Below are 18,282 nucleotides of genomic sequence, written 5' to 3'. Positions count from 1 at the left end.
TATACCATTTGTATTTCATTAACTTTTGACTATTGGATGTTCTTATAGGCACTTTAATATTGCCAGTGTAACAGTATAGCTTCCATCCCTCTCCTCGCCTCTACCTGGGCTCGAACCAGGAACACAACGACAACAGCCACCCTCGAAGCAGCGTTACCCATGCAGAGCAAGGGGGAACAACTACTCCAAGTCTCAGAGCGAGTGACGTTTGAAACGCTATTAGCGCACACCCCGCTAACTAGCTAGCCATTTCACATTGGTTACACCAGCCTAATCTCGGGAGTTGATAGGCTTGAAGGACAGCGAAGAGCTTCTGGCAAAACGCAGGAAAATGCTGTTTGAATGAATGCTTACGAGCATGCTGCTGCCTACCATCGCTCAGTCAGACTGCTCTATCAAATCATAGACTTAATTATAACATAAGAACACACAGAAATACGAGCCTTAGCTCATTAATATGGTCGAATCCGGAAACTATCATCTCGAAAACAAGACGTTGATTCTTTCAGTGAAATACGGAACCGTTCCGTATTTTATCTAACGGGTGGCATCCATAAGTCTAAATATTCCTGTTACACTGCACAACCTTCAATGTTATGTCATAATTACGTAAAATTCTGGCAAATTAGGCGGCCCAAACTGTTGCATATACACTGACTCTGCGTGCAATGAACGCAAGAGAAGTGACACAATTTCACCTGGTTAATATTGCCTGCCAACCTGGATTTCTTTTAGCTAAATATGCAGGTTTAAAAAGATATACTTCTGTATATTGATTTTAAGAAAGGCATTGATGTTTATGGTTACGTACACATTGGAGCAACGATACGCACCGCATCGATTATATGCAACGCAGGACACGCTAGATAAACTAGTAATATCATCAACCATGTGTAGTTAACTAGTGATTATGATTGATTGATTGTTTTTTATAAGATAAGTTTAATGCTAGCTAGCAACTTACCTTGGCTTCTACTGCATTCGCGTAACAGGCAGGCTCCTCGTGGAGTGCAATGTAATCAGGTGGTTAGAGCGTTGGACTAGTTAACTGTAAGGTTGCAAGATTGAATCCCCCGAGCTGACAAGGTAAAAATCTGTCGTTCTGCCCCTGAACGAGGCAGTTAACCCACCGTTCCTAGGCCGTCATTGAAAATAAGAATGTGTTCTTAACTGACTTGCCTAGTTAAATAAAGATTAAATAAAGGTGTAAAAATAAAAAAATAAAAAATACTGATTTCCGATTGTTATGAAAAATTGAAATCAGACGTAATTAATCGGCCATTTCCGATTAATCGGTCGACCTCTGAACTGAATCCGAAAACAGGATGTTATTACCACAACTGAACCCCCAGACAAGTCCTCTCTGCTGTGTGTTGAGACAGAGGGCTCAGCTGAGCAGACTGGTGGTTGGGTGTGTATGGTGCTATTCTGCACAACTTAACCCCCAGACAAGTCCTCTCTGCTGTGTGTTGAGACAGAGGGCTCAGCTGAGCAGACTGGTGGTTGGGTGTGTATGGTGCTATTCTGCACAACTTAACCCCCAGACAAGTCCTCTCTGCTGTGTGTTGAGACAGAGGGCTCAGCTGAGCAGACTGGTGGTTGTGTGTGTATGGTGCTATTCTGCACAACTTAACCCCCAGACAAGTCCTCTCTGCTGTGTGTTGAGACAGAGGGCTCAGCTGAGCAGACTGGTGGTTGTGTGTGTATGGTGCTATTCTGCACAACTTAACCCCCAGACAAGTCCTCTCTGCTGTGTGTTGAGACAGAGGGCTCAGCTGAGCAGACTGGTGGTTGTGTGTGTATGGTGCTATTCTGCACAACTTAACCCCCAGACAAGTCCTCTCTGCTGTGTGTTGAGACAGAGGGCTCAGCTGAGCAGACTGGTGGTTGGGTGTGTATGGTGCTATTCTGCTGTGAAGGGGACTTTCACTACAATCAGGCCACATCACGTCAGTCCACTCACTCGCTACCTTTCTACTGGAACTGAGGTGCTGCAGTGCTGAGTGGGTGTGGGTGGGTGTTGAGATACACATATGAAACATACACACATCTGACAGAAGACAAAGACATGAGATACATCCAACATAGTCCTACGGAACATTCCATGATCCAGCTGATACCCAACACCACAGATCTGTACCCCCTCATAGTCCCCTGCTGTCCCTTAACTTCAGGGGACACAGCTACACATGCTCTCTGGCCTGGGACACCCTGCCACCCCCCACCTCTTCTTTCCGTTTACACCCCCCCTTATCCCAGCTAGCCCTGTCTGTGTGGTGCGGGTGCTTAGCGGAACCGGGAGGAGAATGAAAGCAAACTTGTGTTCCTTGGTCAGGGGACAGAGCTGTGCAAGAGGAAGCTCGGACGGCTGTCCATTAGCAGCAGAGTGCAAACGGGCCATGTCAGCCTGACCGTATCAACCTCGGAATGGGCTAGAACTGAGAGACACCCGAGTTGAGGCAGGGGTCAAGAGAGAGGACACACAGAGGTCACGGAGAGAGAGTCAGAGTTAAAGAAACATAAAGGGATCCAGGACAAAGAGAACAGAGGAGACTCACTGCAAGACCAGAGGCTAAATACTGAATGCATGCAAGAGCATCTTGTCCTATAGACTGCCATCATGTACATTATAATGTACGGTATAATAGCTTTCATCAATGTGAGCTGATTCTTGTCCATCTACAGTACAGTTCATGCTGAATGTGGAGCCAATCAAAACTAACTTCCTTGTTCCCTTCAGAAAAGCACTGCTGATGTTGACCTCTTGACCTGGGACACGACCCCTGAGAGCAAGACTTTGTGTTCATTCAAAATGGCACCCTTACCCATTCCCTATATAGTGAACTACTTTAGACCAGACCCATATGAGCCATGGTCAAAAGTAGTGCACTATAAAGAGAATATGGTGCTGTTTGGCACGTAGCCTTGGTCCGTTTGTCCTTTTGATCCAAGAAATGCAGAGAAAAGAAACAACGTGATATGGTAATGGAAGTATGAATACGCTCTCATGGACTTGAGAATTTTAACTTCTGAGAAAACACACAGGGAAGAAAGGGTAACACATACTGTACTATTAACCCAGAGTGGGCAAACAGCAGCAGGCTAAAGACTGGGAGGACACAACAAGGCTGTCTGCTGGCCATATAAACTATTATATAGAGCCCGTAAAGTAGCTACAACCATTCAGAGTCTGCTCCCCAAATGGCACCCTATTCCCCAAAGAGCTCTGGTCAAAAGTAGTGCACTATGTAGGGAATAGGGTGCCATTTGGGAAGCACAGGAAGCTGGAGATAGGCCTATCTTCAAATGGTTAAACATGCTCTTACCGTAGCAGGTAAGCTGCTTAAGCCTTAGGGCACTACCTCTCTAAGTACAGACCAGGGTTCAATGGATCATACCACTTAACGTTACAGTCCATTTCTACTAATCAACTCCTTATTCAATTAGCTGACCGACTCCGTATTCCATTATTTAGTCTTCACTGACGGGGCTGCGTCTCAAATGATACCCTATTGCCTCTATTGTGCACTACTTTTGACTACAGACCCATGGGCCCTGGTCAAAAGTAGTGCACTATATAGGGATAGGGTGCCATTTAAGACACATCCTGGTTCTAAATGCCCGGGAGGAGGGAGAAACAGCATCCTGTACTATTGTCTCTGAATCAGCTTATAGGTAATAATACGGCAGCTATGTAAACAGAAGTGGAACATGGTATATGGAAGGCTTATCCTAATATCACTAGCCACACCCTGAACGAGTCCATTTAGAGATGAGGGGGAAAACAACATTAGAGCATGTGTATGAAAATGAGACTGAAAACGAAGGGGCTCCATCATAGCTGGTTGTCTGAATGTAGCCATTTAGAGTGTTTCTGGTTTGGCTTTGATCTTGGACACTCCAGTAGGGCCATGACATTAGATATGATGACATGTTATAGTTAGTGGGTAGCTGTATCTGTGGGACATGCGCTATGTTGGTCTAAAACAGGGGAGTCAAACTCATTTTGCCCCGGGGGCTGCATTTGGTCTGCAACGAGGGCCGCACTGAAAATTCCTTGCAGTCAAAATTGAAAAAAATTGTCCTCCATCGTTTTTGGAATTTTCGATGCTCCCTACTGTCTAGTGATTATCAGCGAGCTGGACAGTCAATAAACTATGAATATATGTCCATTATCATTTCTATACAGTTTTGATTTGGTTTTAGTCATTTTAAAGTAAATTGAGTCCGGTTCCCTCCCCTACATAAAAATAATAAAAATAAACATTTGTTTTACTCAAAACACCTATATGTTTGACACTTCTGGACTAATGGTTGAACTCCTCTGAGAAAGATGGAAGGGAGGAGAGGAGCAGAGTGGAGAGGAAAGGGGAGGTAGAGCATGGTGCTTGATTCCCGCGACAAACCACACATACTGTAAAATGTATGCACGCATGACCAAGTCGCTTTGGATAACAGCGTCTGCTAAATGACATATATTTCTCTCTCTTCTCAACACTCCACACTTTCTCCTCAAACCACCCCTTTTCCTCTCTCCCCTCCCCTCCTCTCCAGAAAGCGTATGAGTGTTTGCTGGGTACAGATGTGATATGTGAAGACAGCCCTGACTGGGCCAGCTGTTACACCCCTGGAACACTGTTACAGCAGCTCCACTCCTTAACGCAGCCTGTCCATTATGTACCCCATCACTAATTCATAGCACATCTTTTATTGATACACATACACACCCTTACGCGCAGATATGTGTGTGTGAGAATGTGAGTCACTCTCTGACTATGTCTGCGTGTGTCAGAGTGTGAAAGAATGCATATGCAGTGAATATATACAGTACCAGTCAAAAGTTTGGACACACCTACTCATTCAAGGGTTCTTCTTGATTTTTACTATTTTCTACACTGTAGAATAATAGTGAAGAAATCAAAACTATGAAATAACACATGGAATCATGTAGTAAGCAAAAAAGTGTTAAACAAATCAAAATATATTTCATATTTGAGATTCTTCAAAGTAGCCACCCTTTGCCAGCTTTGCACACTCCTGGCATTATCTCAACCAGCTTCATGAGGTAGTCACCTGGAATGCATTTCAATAAACAGGTGTGCATTGTAAAAGTTAATTTGTGGAATATCTTTCCTTCTCAATGTGTTTGAGCCAATCAGTTGTGTTGTGACAAGGTAGGGGGGTATACAGAAGATATCCCTATTTAGTAAAAGACCAAGTCCATATTATGGCAAGAACAGCTCAAATAAGCAAAGAGAAACGACAGTCCATCATTACTTTAAGACATGAAGGTCAGTCCATGCAGAACATTTCAATAACTTTCTTCAAGTGCAGTCGCAAAAACCATCAAGCGCTATAATGAAACTGGCTCTCATGAGGACCGCCACAGGAAAGGAAGACCCAATTACCTCTGCTGCAGAGGATAAGTTCATTAGAGTTACCAGCCTCAGAAATTGCAGCCCAAATAAATGCTTCACAGAGTTCAAGTAACAGACACATCTCAACATCAACTGTTCAGAGGAGAATGCATGAATCAGGCCTTCATGGTCAAATTGCTGCAAAGAAACCACTACTAAAGGACACCAATAAGAAGAAGACAATTGCTTGGGGCAACAAACACAAGCAATGGACATTAGACAGGTAGAAATCTGTCCTTTGGTCTGATGAGTCCAAATTTGAGAATTTTTGTTCCAACCACTGTGAAGCATGGAGGAGGAAGTGTGATGGTGTGGGGGCACTTTGCTGGTGAGACTGTCAGTGATTTATTTAGAATTCAAGGCACACTTAACCAGCATGGCTACGACAGCATTCTGCAATGATACACCATCCCATCTGGTTTGCGTAGTGGGACTATAACAGGACAATGACCCAACACACCTCCAGGCTGTTTGACCAAGAAGGAGTGATGGAGTGCTGCATCAGATGACCTTGCCACGACAATCACCCAACCTCAACCCAATTGAGATGGTTTGGGATGAGTTGGACCGCAGAGTGAAGGAAAAGCAGCCAACAAGTGCTCAGCATATGTGGGAACTCCTTCAAGACTGTTGGAAAAGCATTCCAGGTGAAGCTGGTTGAGAGAATGCAAAGCTGTCAGTGTTGAAAAAGTGGCAAAGGGTGGCTAATTTGAAGAATATATTTTGATTTGTTCAACACTTTTTTGGTTACTACATGATTCCATATGTGTTATTTCATAGTTTCAATGTCTTCAATATCATTCTACAATGTATAAAATAGTAAAAATAAAGAAAACCCCTGGAATGAGTAGGTGTGTCCAACATTTTGACTGGTACTGTACATATGCACATATAGGTGTGTGCATGTGTTTGAGTGTGCCAGCATAAATTAATGCTTTAGTGCATTTATTATTCATCTACTCATGCTACAGGAGAAAGGCTGTATGGTTCCAGATGGATGCGAGTCATAGGTCAAAATAGTGGAGTCAGAGTTAAAGGATACAAGCAGTAATCATACAACAGACTAAAGTGGAGCATAACTCGGAGACACCTCAGATACAGAGTCCTTTTCCTAAATTCCACTCCTCTAAAACGCCTTCTGGTTTGAAAGTGTTTCACTGCTGTCTTGTCTAGACAACCCAAAACAGACCTTGAACATCCCACACACATTTGTAAGATGTGCTTCCGACTCTCCCGGTCTCACTCTCTCTCTCCCAAGCCCTGTTTCTCTTTCCTTCTCTCTTTCTTCATGAACTCTCACAGCGTCTCTCCCCTGAGCAAGCTGTTAAGTGCAGTCTACAAAAACCGCCACAGAAAGACCATTTGAGAAAGGCTAGGACACTCTGCCCCCCCCTTCTCTCTCACACACACACATTTGTTTTACTATCCTTGAAAGGACCAAACAATTGATTCCCATTCAAAATTCTATTTTCCCTAGCCCATAACCCTAACCATAACCCTAACCCTAATTTTAACTCTAACCCCCTAAGCCTAAAATAGCCTTCTTCCTTGTGGGACCGGCACATTTTCCTTGTTTTACTATCCTTGTGAGTACTTCTGGTCCACACATGATAGTAAAACTAAACACACACACACACCTCTAGGCTAGCAGGGCAGAGAGGCACGATAAATGCTACAATGACATCCAGCCCTAACGTATCAGTGGAGGAGAGCAAAAGAAAGGGAGGAGAGGAGAAGATAAAACGAAGAGGGGGGTAAGCGGTGGCGGCTCTGAATACAGGAATTATTCTTCCTCGTCTCACACTGTCACCACGGATTACTCTCACGCTCTCGGCTGGCTGCAGAGAGAGGGAGGGAGAGGTAGAGAGGAAGAGAAAGAGAGGAAGAGAAAGATAGGGAGAGAGGAAGAGAAAGATATAGAGAGAGAGAGAGAGGAAGAGAGGGGAATTGAGAGGAAGAGAAAGAGAGAAGAAGGGAAAGAGAGAGAAAGAGAGGAAGAGGGAGAGGGAGAGAGAGAGAGAGGGGGGGGGGGGAGCGACCCACCAGTGAATGGAGGAGTGCTGGGGGGCAGAAATAATGACATTGCTCTTCTTTCCCTCTCCCTTGTTTTTCCTCAGCACCATACTCTTCAGCCTCAACTCATGTCACTTTCTCTTTTCTTTCACAGGGTTCCCTTCTTTTTTTCTCTTTTCTTTTCGCAGCTCAGCTAAGTGTGTTTCAGTGGTACAGAGAATGCACTCAGTGTCTTTCTCTGTCTCTAGTGAAGCAAGTTAGAACAGGACCCTGGGTTTCTCTGTCTCCAGTGAAGCAGGTTAGAACAGGACCCTGGGTTTCTCTGTCTCTCGTGAAGCAAGTTAGAACAGGACCCTGGGTTTCTCTGTCTCTCGTGAAGCAAGTTAGAACAGGACCCTGGGTTTCTCTGTCTCCAGTGAAGCAGGTTAGAACAGAACCCTGGGTTTCTCTGTCTCTAGGGAAGCAGGTTAGAACAGGACCCTGGGTTTCTCTGTCTCCAGTGAAGCAGGTTAGAACAGAACCCTGGGTTTCTCTGTCTCTAGGGAAGCAGGTTAGAACAGAACCCTGTGTTTCTCTGTCTCTAGTGAAGCAGGTTAGAACAGGACCCTGGGTTTCTCTGTCTCCAGTGAAGCAGGTTAGAACAGAACCCTGGGTTTCTCTGTCTCTAGGGAAGCAGGTTAGAACAGAACCCTGTGTTTCTCTGTCTCTAGGGAAGCAGGTTAGAACAGGACCCTGGGTTTCTCTGTCTCCAGTGAAGCAGGTTAGAACAGAACCCTGGGTTTCTCTGTCTCTAGGGAAGCAGGTTAGAACAGAACCCTGTGTTTCTCTGTCTCTAGTGAAGCAGGTTAGAACAGGACCCTGGGCTTCTCTGTCTCTAGTGAAGCAGGTTAGAACAGAACCCTGGGTTTCTCTGTCTCCAGTGAAGCAGGTTAGAACAGAACCCTGGGTTTCTCTGTCTCTAGGGAAGCAGGTTAGAACAGAACCCTGTGTTTCTCTGTCTCCAGTGAAGCAGGTTAGAACAGAACCCTGGGTTTCTCTGTCTCTAGGGAAGCAGGTTAGAACAGAACCCTGTGTTTCTCTGTCTCTAGGGAAGCAGGTTAGAACAGAACCCTGTGTTTCTCTGTCTCTAGTGAAGCAGGTTAGAACAGGACACCGGGGGCAGGTGCCAAAATGAACAACTGATATTTTTCAGTGAAGTATACAAATGGTGTGTGAGGAGGACGGAGGGGTGCCCCCCCTGCTGGTTAACCCAACAAGTGTGAGGAGGACAGAGGGGTGCCCCCCTGCTGGTTAACCCAACAAGTGTGAGGAGGACGGAGGGGTGCCCCCCCTTGCTGGTTAACCCAACAAGTGTGAGGAGGACGGAGGGGTGTCCCCCCTTGCTGGTTAACCCAACAAGTGTGAGGAGGACGGAGGGGTGCCCCCCCTGCTGGTTAACCCAACAAGTGTGAGGAGGACGGAGGGGTGCCCCCCCTGCTGGTTAACCCAACAAGTGTGAGGAGGACGGAGGGGTGTCCCCCCTTGCTGGTTAACCCAACAAGTCTGTATTCTCAATGGTCTAAAGCCACGTCCCCAAAGTGCAAAAAGAGGTGAAGTGAGAAGTGCGTTGATGTGGTGTACGTGTGTGTGTGCGTTCGCTCCAGCGTGTGTGTATATAACCCTGCATGTGTGTGTGTATACTGGAACCAGAAGGGAGTAATGATTGATTGGGAAAGTGGGACCTCCTACCCCATCGTGATAATGTGGTGGTCTGCTGTGTGTGTGTGTGGGTGTGTGTGTTTGTGTGGTGTGCTGTGTGTGTGTGTGTGTGTGTGTGTGTGTGTGTGTGTATGTGTGTGTATGTGTGCGTGTGTGTGTGTGTGTGTGTGTGTGTGTGTGTGCGTGTGTGTGTGTGGTGGTCTGCTGTGGTGTGTGTGTGTGTTTGTGTGGTGGCCTGCTGTGGTGTGTTTTGTTGGTCTTGTGATGGATATCTGTGTGTTAAAACAAGACTTGGTAGAAAGGAACTCAGTCAGTCACATAATCGACCTGGTAGTTTCTGCAAATGGCTACAAGAGGCTGTCCAAGTCAAACAGGCGATAGGAGCGTCATCACCAGACTACAGTAGGGAACAATAGAGGTTTTCACAGCGCTAACCAGAGGGTTGGAGTCTAGATTCTAGCCACGTGCCTTAATATGCCCAATTCATCAAACATTATGAAACTGACTTCATGAAATGACTCACATATACTGGCCCCAAGAGGAATATTCACGTGCACATGCAATAAGTGAACTCTTTCTAGATATTCAGGCAGTAAAGAGTATTACTGTAAGATCAGATTGAAAAGCAGAATGCAAAACTAAGAGGTGTTTGTGTGTGTGGCAAAAATGTGTATAGATAGAAAGACCCTCTGCCCTTCTAACCACTCTGTTTGTCCCTAAGTGGGACCCATAGACCTAACTTCATAGGTCCCCTGACAGGTCCCCAAACACACTGGAACTTACCACTCTCTTTGGTAGGGAGGAAATCGTCACTCCACACCAACAGATTACATCAACCGCTTGCTTTCTTCCAAACCACACACTGAGACACACACACACACACAGTGAGACAAACAGTAAGATACACACTGACACACAAACAGTGAGACACACAGTGAGACAGACAGTGAGACAGACAGTGAGACAGACAGTGACACATAGTGAGACAAACAGTGAGGCACACAGTGAGACACACAGTGAGACACACAGTCCCACACACAGTGAGACAAACAGTGAGACATCTTACTGTTTGTCTCACTGTGTGTGTGTCTCAGTGTGTGGTTTGGAAGAAAGCAAGCGGTTGATGTAATCTGTCTCACTCTGTGTCTCACTGTGTGTGTCACTGTTTGTCTCACTGTCTGTCTCACTGTTTGTCTCACTGTGTGTCTCACTGTGTGTCTCACTGTGTGTGTGACTGTGTGTCTCACTGTGTCTCTCACTGTTTGTCTCACTGTGTGTGTGACTGTGTGTCTCACTGTGTATCTCACTGTGTGTCTCACTGTGTATCTCACTGTGTGTCTCACTGTGTGTCACACTGTGTATCTCACTGTGTGTGTCTCTGTTTGTCTCACTGTTTGTCTCACTGTGTGTCTAACTGTGTATCTCACTGAGTGTGACAGTGAGACAAACAGTGAGACACACAGTGAGACACACAGTGAGACACACAGTGAGACACACAGTGAGACACACAGTGAGACAGACAATGAGACAGACAGTGAGACACCCAGTGAGACAGATAGTGAGACACACAGTGAGACAGACAATGCGACACACAGTCACACACACAGTGAGACTCACAGTGAGACAGACAGTGAGACACACAGTCACACACACAGTGAGACAGACAGTGAGACACACAGTGAGACACACAGTGAAACACACATTGAAACACACAGTTAGACACACAGTGAGACAGACAGTGAGACAGACAGTGAGACAGACAGTGAGACACATAGTGAGACACATAGTGAGACAAACAGTGAGACAAACAGTGAGATACACAGTGAGACACACAGTGAGACAGACAGTGAGACACACAGTTAGACATACAGTGACACACAGAGTGAGATACACAGTGAGACACACAGTGAGATACACAGTGAAACACACAGTTAGACACACAGTGAGACAACCAGTGAGACACACAGTGAGACACAAAGTGAGACACAAACAGTGAGACACACAGTCACACACACAGTGAGACACACAGTGAGACAGACAGTGAGACACACAGTCACACACACAGTGAGACACACAGTGCGACAGACAGTGAGACACACAGTGAGACACACAGTGAAACACACAGTGAAACACACAGTTAGACACACAGTGAGACACACAGTGAGACACACAGTGAGACAAACAGTGAGACAAACAGTGACACACACAGTGAGACAGACAGTGAGACACACAGTGAGACAGACAGTGAGACAAACAGTGAGACACACAGTGAGACACACAGTGAGACACACAGTGAGACACAGAGTGAGACAAACAGTGAGACAGACAGTGAGACACACAGTGAGACACACAGTGAGACAGACAGTGAGACAGACAGTGACAGATAGTGAGACACATAGTGAGACAAACAGTGAGACAAACAGTGACACACAGAGTGAGATACACAGTGAGACACACAGTGAGATACACAGTGAAACACACAGTTAGACACACAGTGAGACAACCAGTGAGACACACAGTGAGACACGAACAGTGAGACACACAGTGAGACAGACAGTGAGACACACAGTGAGACAGACAGTGAGACACACAGTGAGACACACAGTGAGACACACAGTGAGACAGACAGTGACATACAGTGAGACAAACAGTGAGACAGACATTGAGACACACAGTGAGACACACAGTGAGACAGACAGTGAGACACACAGTGAGACACACAGTGAGACAGACAGTGAGACAGACAGTGAGACAGACAGTGACATACAGTGAGACAAACAGTGAGACAAACAGTGACACACACACAGTGAGACACACAGTGAGACACACAGTGAGACAGACAGTGAGACACACAGCGAGACACACAGTGAGACACACAGTGAGACAGACAGTGAGACAGACACACACGGTAATGTACATATATACAAAAACCCAGTGCTCCATGTGATGGCAGAGGCAATGTTTTATGTACCACGATAACATCAGATGAGAGGTGGAGCTCCTCCAAAACCAACAAGCAAGAAGGTGGAATCAACCGGCCAAATCCCTCCAATAGCACACGGCAGTAGACCTAATTAATTCAATCATAAACTTATGTAGACTGCCATCCAACAATGTGATAAATTACTTAGAACACAAGGACCTGGTATACACAGGGCCTGGAGGCGAGTCACATACTTCCTGGGTTTGGAGGGTCACACACACTGTTATGAACACAGAGCACACGCACACTGAGTGTACAAAACATTAAGAACACCATCCCTTTATTGAGATGCACCCCCCTTTGCCCTCAGAACGGTCTCAAATCTTTGGGGCATGGACTCTGCAAGGTGTTGAAAGTGTTCCACAGGGATGCTGGCCCATGTTGACTCCAATGCTTCCCACAGTTGTGTCAAGTTGGCTGGATGTCCTTTCTTGATACACACGGGAAACTATTGAGTGTGAAAAACCCAGCAGCGTTGCAGTTCTTGACACATTCAAACCGGTGCGCCTGGCACCTATTACTATACCCTGTTCAAAGGCAGATACATTTTTTGACTTGCCCATTCAACCTCTGAATGGCACACATACACAATCCATGTCTCAATTGTCTCAAGGCTTAAAAATACTTCTTAACCTGTCTCCTCCCCTTTATCTACACTGACTGAAGTGGATTTATTAAGTGACATCAATAAGGGACCATAGCTTTCCCCTGGATTCACCTGGTCAGTCTGTCATGGAAAGAGCAGGTGTTCCTAATGTTTTGTACACACGCACACATAAACATGCTTGTGCGCTCACACACTGTGTCCATTATTTTTGGATGCTGATAATGCTATACTGTAAATATTAGCGTTAACATGTGACGGCTGGTTGACAGAGGTAGTTGCATGTCTGACACACAGTAGATACCAGTTCCATTACAATGGCTCTATTAACATAGGTCAGGGCTGGATCCTGAACGTGGCCACCAGAAACACTGACCTGACACTGTCTGAGGACAAAGGCTGGGTTATGTTATACTGGGGTTGGGCTGAGAGTAGACTAGGGCTGGAATATACTAAACTGCGCTAGGCTAAGAGAGGGGTCCTCCACACGGCTTCAATGGAATTCATGTTGGGTTGGCACCATTAAGCAAAACCACATCTGCAACATTATGTTACTAGGACAAAACTAATTCCTGGAAGAGTATGTCCAGGAGTCAGTGTGGGGGCTTCCTGCCCCACCTCCTTATCTCCCACTCTCTCTCCATCTTTCCGTCTCTCTATCTGTGTCACCTGCCCCTGGCTGTGGCGACAGTAGGTCTCTGGCTCTGCGTGAGAACTCAATCTGTGTGACTGCAGGCTTTGTTCTGAGCGTGAGCCTGAGTGTGTGTGTGTGTGTGTGTGTGTGTGTGTGTGGTTGTGTGTTGAGGGAGAAATGTCAAAGAGGGTGATTTGTTACATCATCTAGCATTCCAATTCCCTCTCTGTGTGTGTGTGTGTGTGTGTGTGTGTGTGTGTGTGTGTGTGTGTGTGTGTGTGTGTGTGTGTGTGTGTGTGTGTGTGTGTGTGTGTGTGTGTGTGTGTGTGTGTGTGTGTGTGTGTGTGTGTGTGTGTGTGTGTGTGTGTGTGTGTGTGTGTGTGTGAGTGAGTGAGTGAGTGAGAGAAAGCCGGACAGAGAGATAATGTGTGTATGAGTGAATCCTTCAGGTCTATGCCAATGGGGCCTACAGTATGTCTAAGGATGGGGAAAGGGAAACTGGGCCCTGCACGTGGAGACACTCTCTAAGCTATACACCATCTGGCCCTGCCCATCAAAGGCCTCTCTCTCTATGAACTTAACACACATACACTTTCTCTACATTACAGTCAGCCATCAACCAGACGTCCATATTAGATTAGCCTCCATTACGTCCCAGTTATTCCCTGCTTGAAGCTTGGTGCCACTGTCACACAAAGACATAGGCCACATCCCAAATGGTACCCTATTCCATATAGTAGGGCCCATAGGCCTCTGGTCAAAAGTAGTGCACCACATAAGGAATAGGGTGTCGTTTGGAACGCATTCAGTCAGACAGAATGGATGTGCATGTCTCAGACTCGGCTCCAGTTGACCCCCTCCAAACAATATTTAGCCCATTCCTCTATGTCTCCCTCCCTCAGGAAAGGGTTAAGTTCATGTTTATAGGAGGGCCCAAGGCAGCCAAAAATGGGGGTAGATTGGATGCAATGTGATCAATAATGAATTTTGCGTTGCATTAGAGGGGGCTGTAGCCGTAAAGATGGAGGGATAAGCGCCAACTACAAGTGTCCAGGAGTCAGCCCGTAATCTAATGACGAGCAGAGTCATAGACACAAGCAATTATAGCGGGAAGGAGAGAGCGAGAGAACGAGCGAGAGAGGAGGGGGAGAGAGAGAGTCCCAAAGAGTGTCCATTCCATGTGACTGCCAGTGCTGCTGCAGGGGCCTCTCTAAATGAATAGGTCCAAACAGCATTATGTCGTAATAGACGGGCAATGAGAGCGAGAGAAAGAGAGGGATTGCAGAGTAAGGGATGAGAACAGGGAGAGAGAGAAGGGGGAGAGAGAGGGGGATGAGAGGATGGGGGGTAGTTGGTGCTAACACACATTAGGGCCTTGTGACCCTTTGCTGCTCCCAGTGGCAGTCTCCTCTCCCTAAGAGAAACCCCTCCCATAAAAATTGAAGGACCTCTTGTTCAGGAGAGGAAGAGCACCGCCGCTTTAAAAATGAGTTCAACATTTGGATTGTCCGAATGGCTGACACACACACATGCAGGCCCACACACGAGTGTACATCCACACACTTTTTGCAAAACCAAACAAGCGTGATTAAGAGTAGCAGTTGAAGGAGAGTAAATTAAAGTTCACACAAAGCTAAGTAAATGAAGTTGACCACTATCACATTTCACTTGAGAGAATAAACGGTCAGTAAATTGGTGGATAGATTGAAACCATGAAATTATTAATGATGACAAATGATTATTGAGTGTGCGTCCGTGTTTGTGTGCACACGCTGCATGTACACTACCATTCAAAAGTTTGGGGTGCCTTAGAAATGTCCTTGTTTTTGAAAGAAAAGCACAATTTCTGGCCATTAAAATAACATAAAATTGATCAGAAATACAGTGTAGACATTGTTAATGTTGTATATGACCATTGTAGCTGGAAACGGCTGATTGTTAATAGAATATCTACATAGGTGTACAGAGGCCCATTATCAGCAACCATCACTCCTGTGTTCCAATGGCACGTTGTGTTAGCTAATCCAGGATTATCATTTTAAAAGGCTAATTGATCATTAGAAAACCCTTTTGCAATTATGTTAGCACAGCTTTAAACTGTGGTACTGATTAAAGAAGCAATATAACTGGCCTTCTTTAGACTACTTGAGTATCTGGAGCATCAGCATTAATGGGTTCAATTACAGGCTCAATATTGCCAGAATCAAAGACTTTGCTTTTCAAACAAAAACAAGGACATTTCTAAGTGACCCCCAACTTTTGAACGGTAGTGTATGTGCGCATATGAGCATGTACAGTGCCTTCGGAAAAGTATTCAGAGCCCTTGACTTTTTCCACATTTTGGTAGGTTACAGACTTATTCTAAAATGTATCCCAAAAATGTTTTCTCCTCATCAATTTCCACACAATACCCTATAATGACAAAGCAAAAAACAGTAAAAAAAAAAAAAGTTTTTGCTAATTTATATATAAAAAACCCTGATATATCACATTTACATAAGTATTCAGACCCTTTACTCAGTACTTTGTTGAAGCACCTTTGGCAGTGATTTGAGGGTATGATGCTACAAGCTTGGCACATCTTTATTTGGGGAGTTTCTCCCATTCTTCTCTGCAAATCCTCTCAAGCTCTGTCAGGTTGGATGGGGAGCGTTGTTGCACAGCTATTTTCAGGTCTCTCCAGAGACATGTGATCGGGTTCAAGTCAGGGCTCTGGCTGGGCCACTCAAGGAGATTCAGAGACTTGTCCCGAAGCCACTCCTGAGTTGTTTTGGCTGTGTGCTTAGCGTTGTTGTCCTGTTGGAAGGTGAACCTTCGCCCCAGTCTGAGGTCCTGAGCACTCTGGAACAGGTTTTCATCAAGGATCTCTCTGTACTCTCCTCTGTTCATCTTTCCCTCAATCCTGACTAGTCTCCCAGTCCCTACTGCTGAAAAACATCCTCAAAGCATGATGCTGCTACCACCATGCTTCACCGTAGGGATGGTGCCAGGTTTCATCCAGACGTGACGCTTGGCATTCAGGCCAAAGAGTTCTTGGTTTCATCAGACCACAGAATCTTGTTTCTCATGGTCTGAGAGTTCTTAAGGTGCCTTTTGGCAAACTCAAAGCGGGCTGTCATGTGCCTTTTACTGAGGAGTGGCGTCCGTCTGGTCACTCTACCATAAAGTCCTGATTGGTCAACTGCTGCAGAGATGGCTGTCCTTCTGGAAGGTTCTCCCATCTCCACCGAGGAACTCTGGAGCTCTGTCAGAGTGACCATGGTCACCTCCCCGACCAAGACCCTTCTCCACCGATTGCTCACTTTGGCCGAGCGGCCAGCTCTAGGAAGTCTTGGTGGTTCCAAACTTCTTCCATTTAAGAATGATGGAGGCCACTGTGTTCTTGGGGACCATCAATGCTGCAGTTTTTGATACCCTTCCCCATATCTGTGCCTCGACACAATCCTGCCTCGGAGCTCTATGGACAATTCCTTCGACCTCATGGCTTGGTTTTTGCTCTGACATGCACTGTCAACTGTGCGACCTTATATAGACAGGTGTGTGCCTTTCCAAATCATGTCCAATCAATTGAATTTTCCACAGGTGGACTCCAATCAAGTTTTAGAATAAGGCTGTAGCGTAACAAAATGTGGAAAAAGTCAAGGGGTCTGAATACTTTCCGAAGGCACTGCATGTGTGAGATGATGATGTGTGTGTCTGTGTATGGGTTAGTGTATGTTTATGACTGACCGGTAGCAGAGCCCACAATGTCTCTGGATGGTGACTCTGACATGGCGTCTGCCAGCCTCTCTCTCAGCCCCTCCTCGGTGGATTCCACCGAGCTCATGTGACGCAGGCCAAAGCTCTCTGGCCAGCTGCCACACACCTCCAGCAGGGTCACACTGCGGTCAAACGTCCCTGGAACACAAACACCACCATTAAGGGACGGTCAGCACAACACAACCACACACACAGTCAGTAGAAACCCAAAACATGGTCAGTTAAGGTATACAAAGTAGAAATTAGATATATGATCTGTTAAAGTGCACACTGATTAGTTTAACCATAAACACAAAATACAAGCAAGAACCTTCTAATAGTCAGTATAACGGCATTCTCGCTACTGCACACTTAGTCAGTCCAACCACATACACCACAGTTATTCCAAATACACAACCACATTCACAACCACACACTAAATCCATATAACCACACAGATGGTCAAGTGGAGTACTGACATCAAACACCTAAGCTGTGTTTGAATACTCATACTAACCGCACTAACCCTACTATTTGTGATGTACATTGAGTACGTAGTATGCTTATTGGTTTTAGTATGGATATAGTTAGTATGCCAAACGTTCCCGGATGTCGTGCTACATTCCCCCAAAATTCGAAGAACACATGCAGTGGACACGATTCCCGTGCTTTTAGGGCCCATAATGCAATTCTCCAGAAAATGGGCGTGGTATCACAACATTTTCAGATTTGAAGAAAATGGCGGAAAATATGCAGTCAAAGTCCGACGAGAGCGGATACAAATTCACTGCTTTAACTAATTATGACAAATTTTAAGAAAATGTTGAGCAACATAATAAAAAAGTAATGACTTTTCAAATAAGTTACACGTTATGTTGGCTGTCAGTTAGCAACGCTAGCCTTACGAACTGAATAGCATTACAGCAGTTGCTTGTATGTACCGGTATGTTAGTTAGCTACCTAACGTTAGTTGGCTACTAGTACATCGAACTTGCCAGTATATTAACTATATGCTATCCAACTAACTACCCAACATTTATTGACTTGATTGACTTTATTTTTTATCTAAGTGGTATAGTCGTTGTGTGTTCTCAATGGACACTGTTAAAGATGTCTAGTTAGTTATTTGTTATGCTAACAAGCTAGCAAGAAGTTGCATAGCAACAGCATCAACTTCCAGTAGACAGGTGAAGTG

General features: G+C 45.4%; 1 protein-coding gene across 3 annotated transcripts in view; it reads right to left on the bottom strand.

Moving 5' to 3' along the window:
* The window catches only part of bcas3 (BCAS3 microtubule associated cell migration factor), a 317,356-nt gene that overhangs the window by 11,402 nt on the left and 287,672 nt on the right, over positions 1–18,282 (bottom strand). For all 3 annotated transcript variants that reach the window (XM_038973748.1, XM_038973750.1, XM_038973749.1), the window contains one exon: positions 17,079–17,246. In XM_038973748.1, the coding sequence (XP_038829676.1) occupies positions 17,079–17,246 (168 nt within the window). The remainder of the gene's footprint in view (positions 1–17,078; positions 17,247–18,282) is intronic.

This window comes from Salvelinus namaycush, chromosome 34, assembly GCF_016432855.1.
Source record: "Salvelinus namaycush isolate Seneca chromosome 34, SaNama_1.0, whole genome shotgun sequence".
Classification (NCBI taxonomy): Eukaryota; Metazoa; Chordata; class Actinopteri; order Salmoniformes; family Salmonidae; genus Salvelinus; species Salvelinus namaycush.
This window is presented reverse-complemented; position numbering and strand designations above follow the sequence as displayed.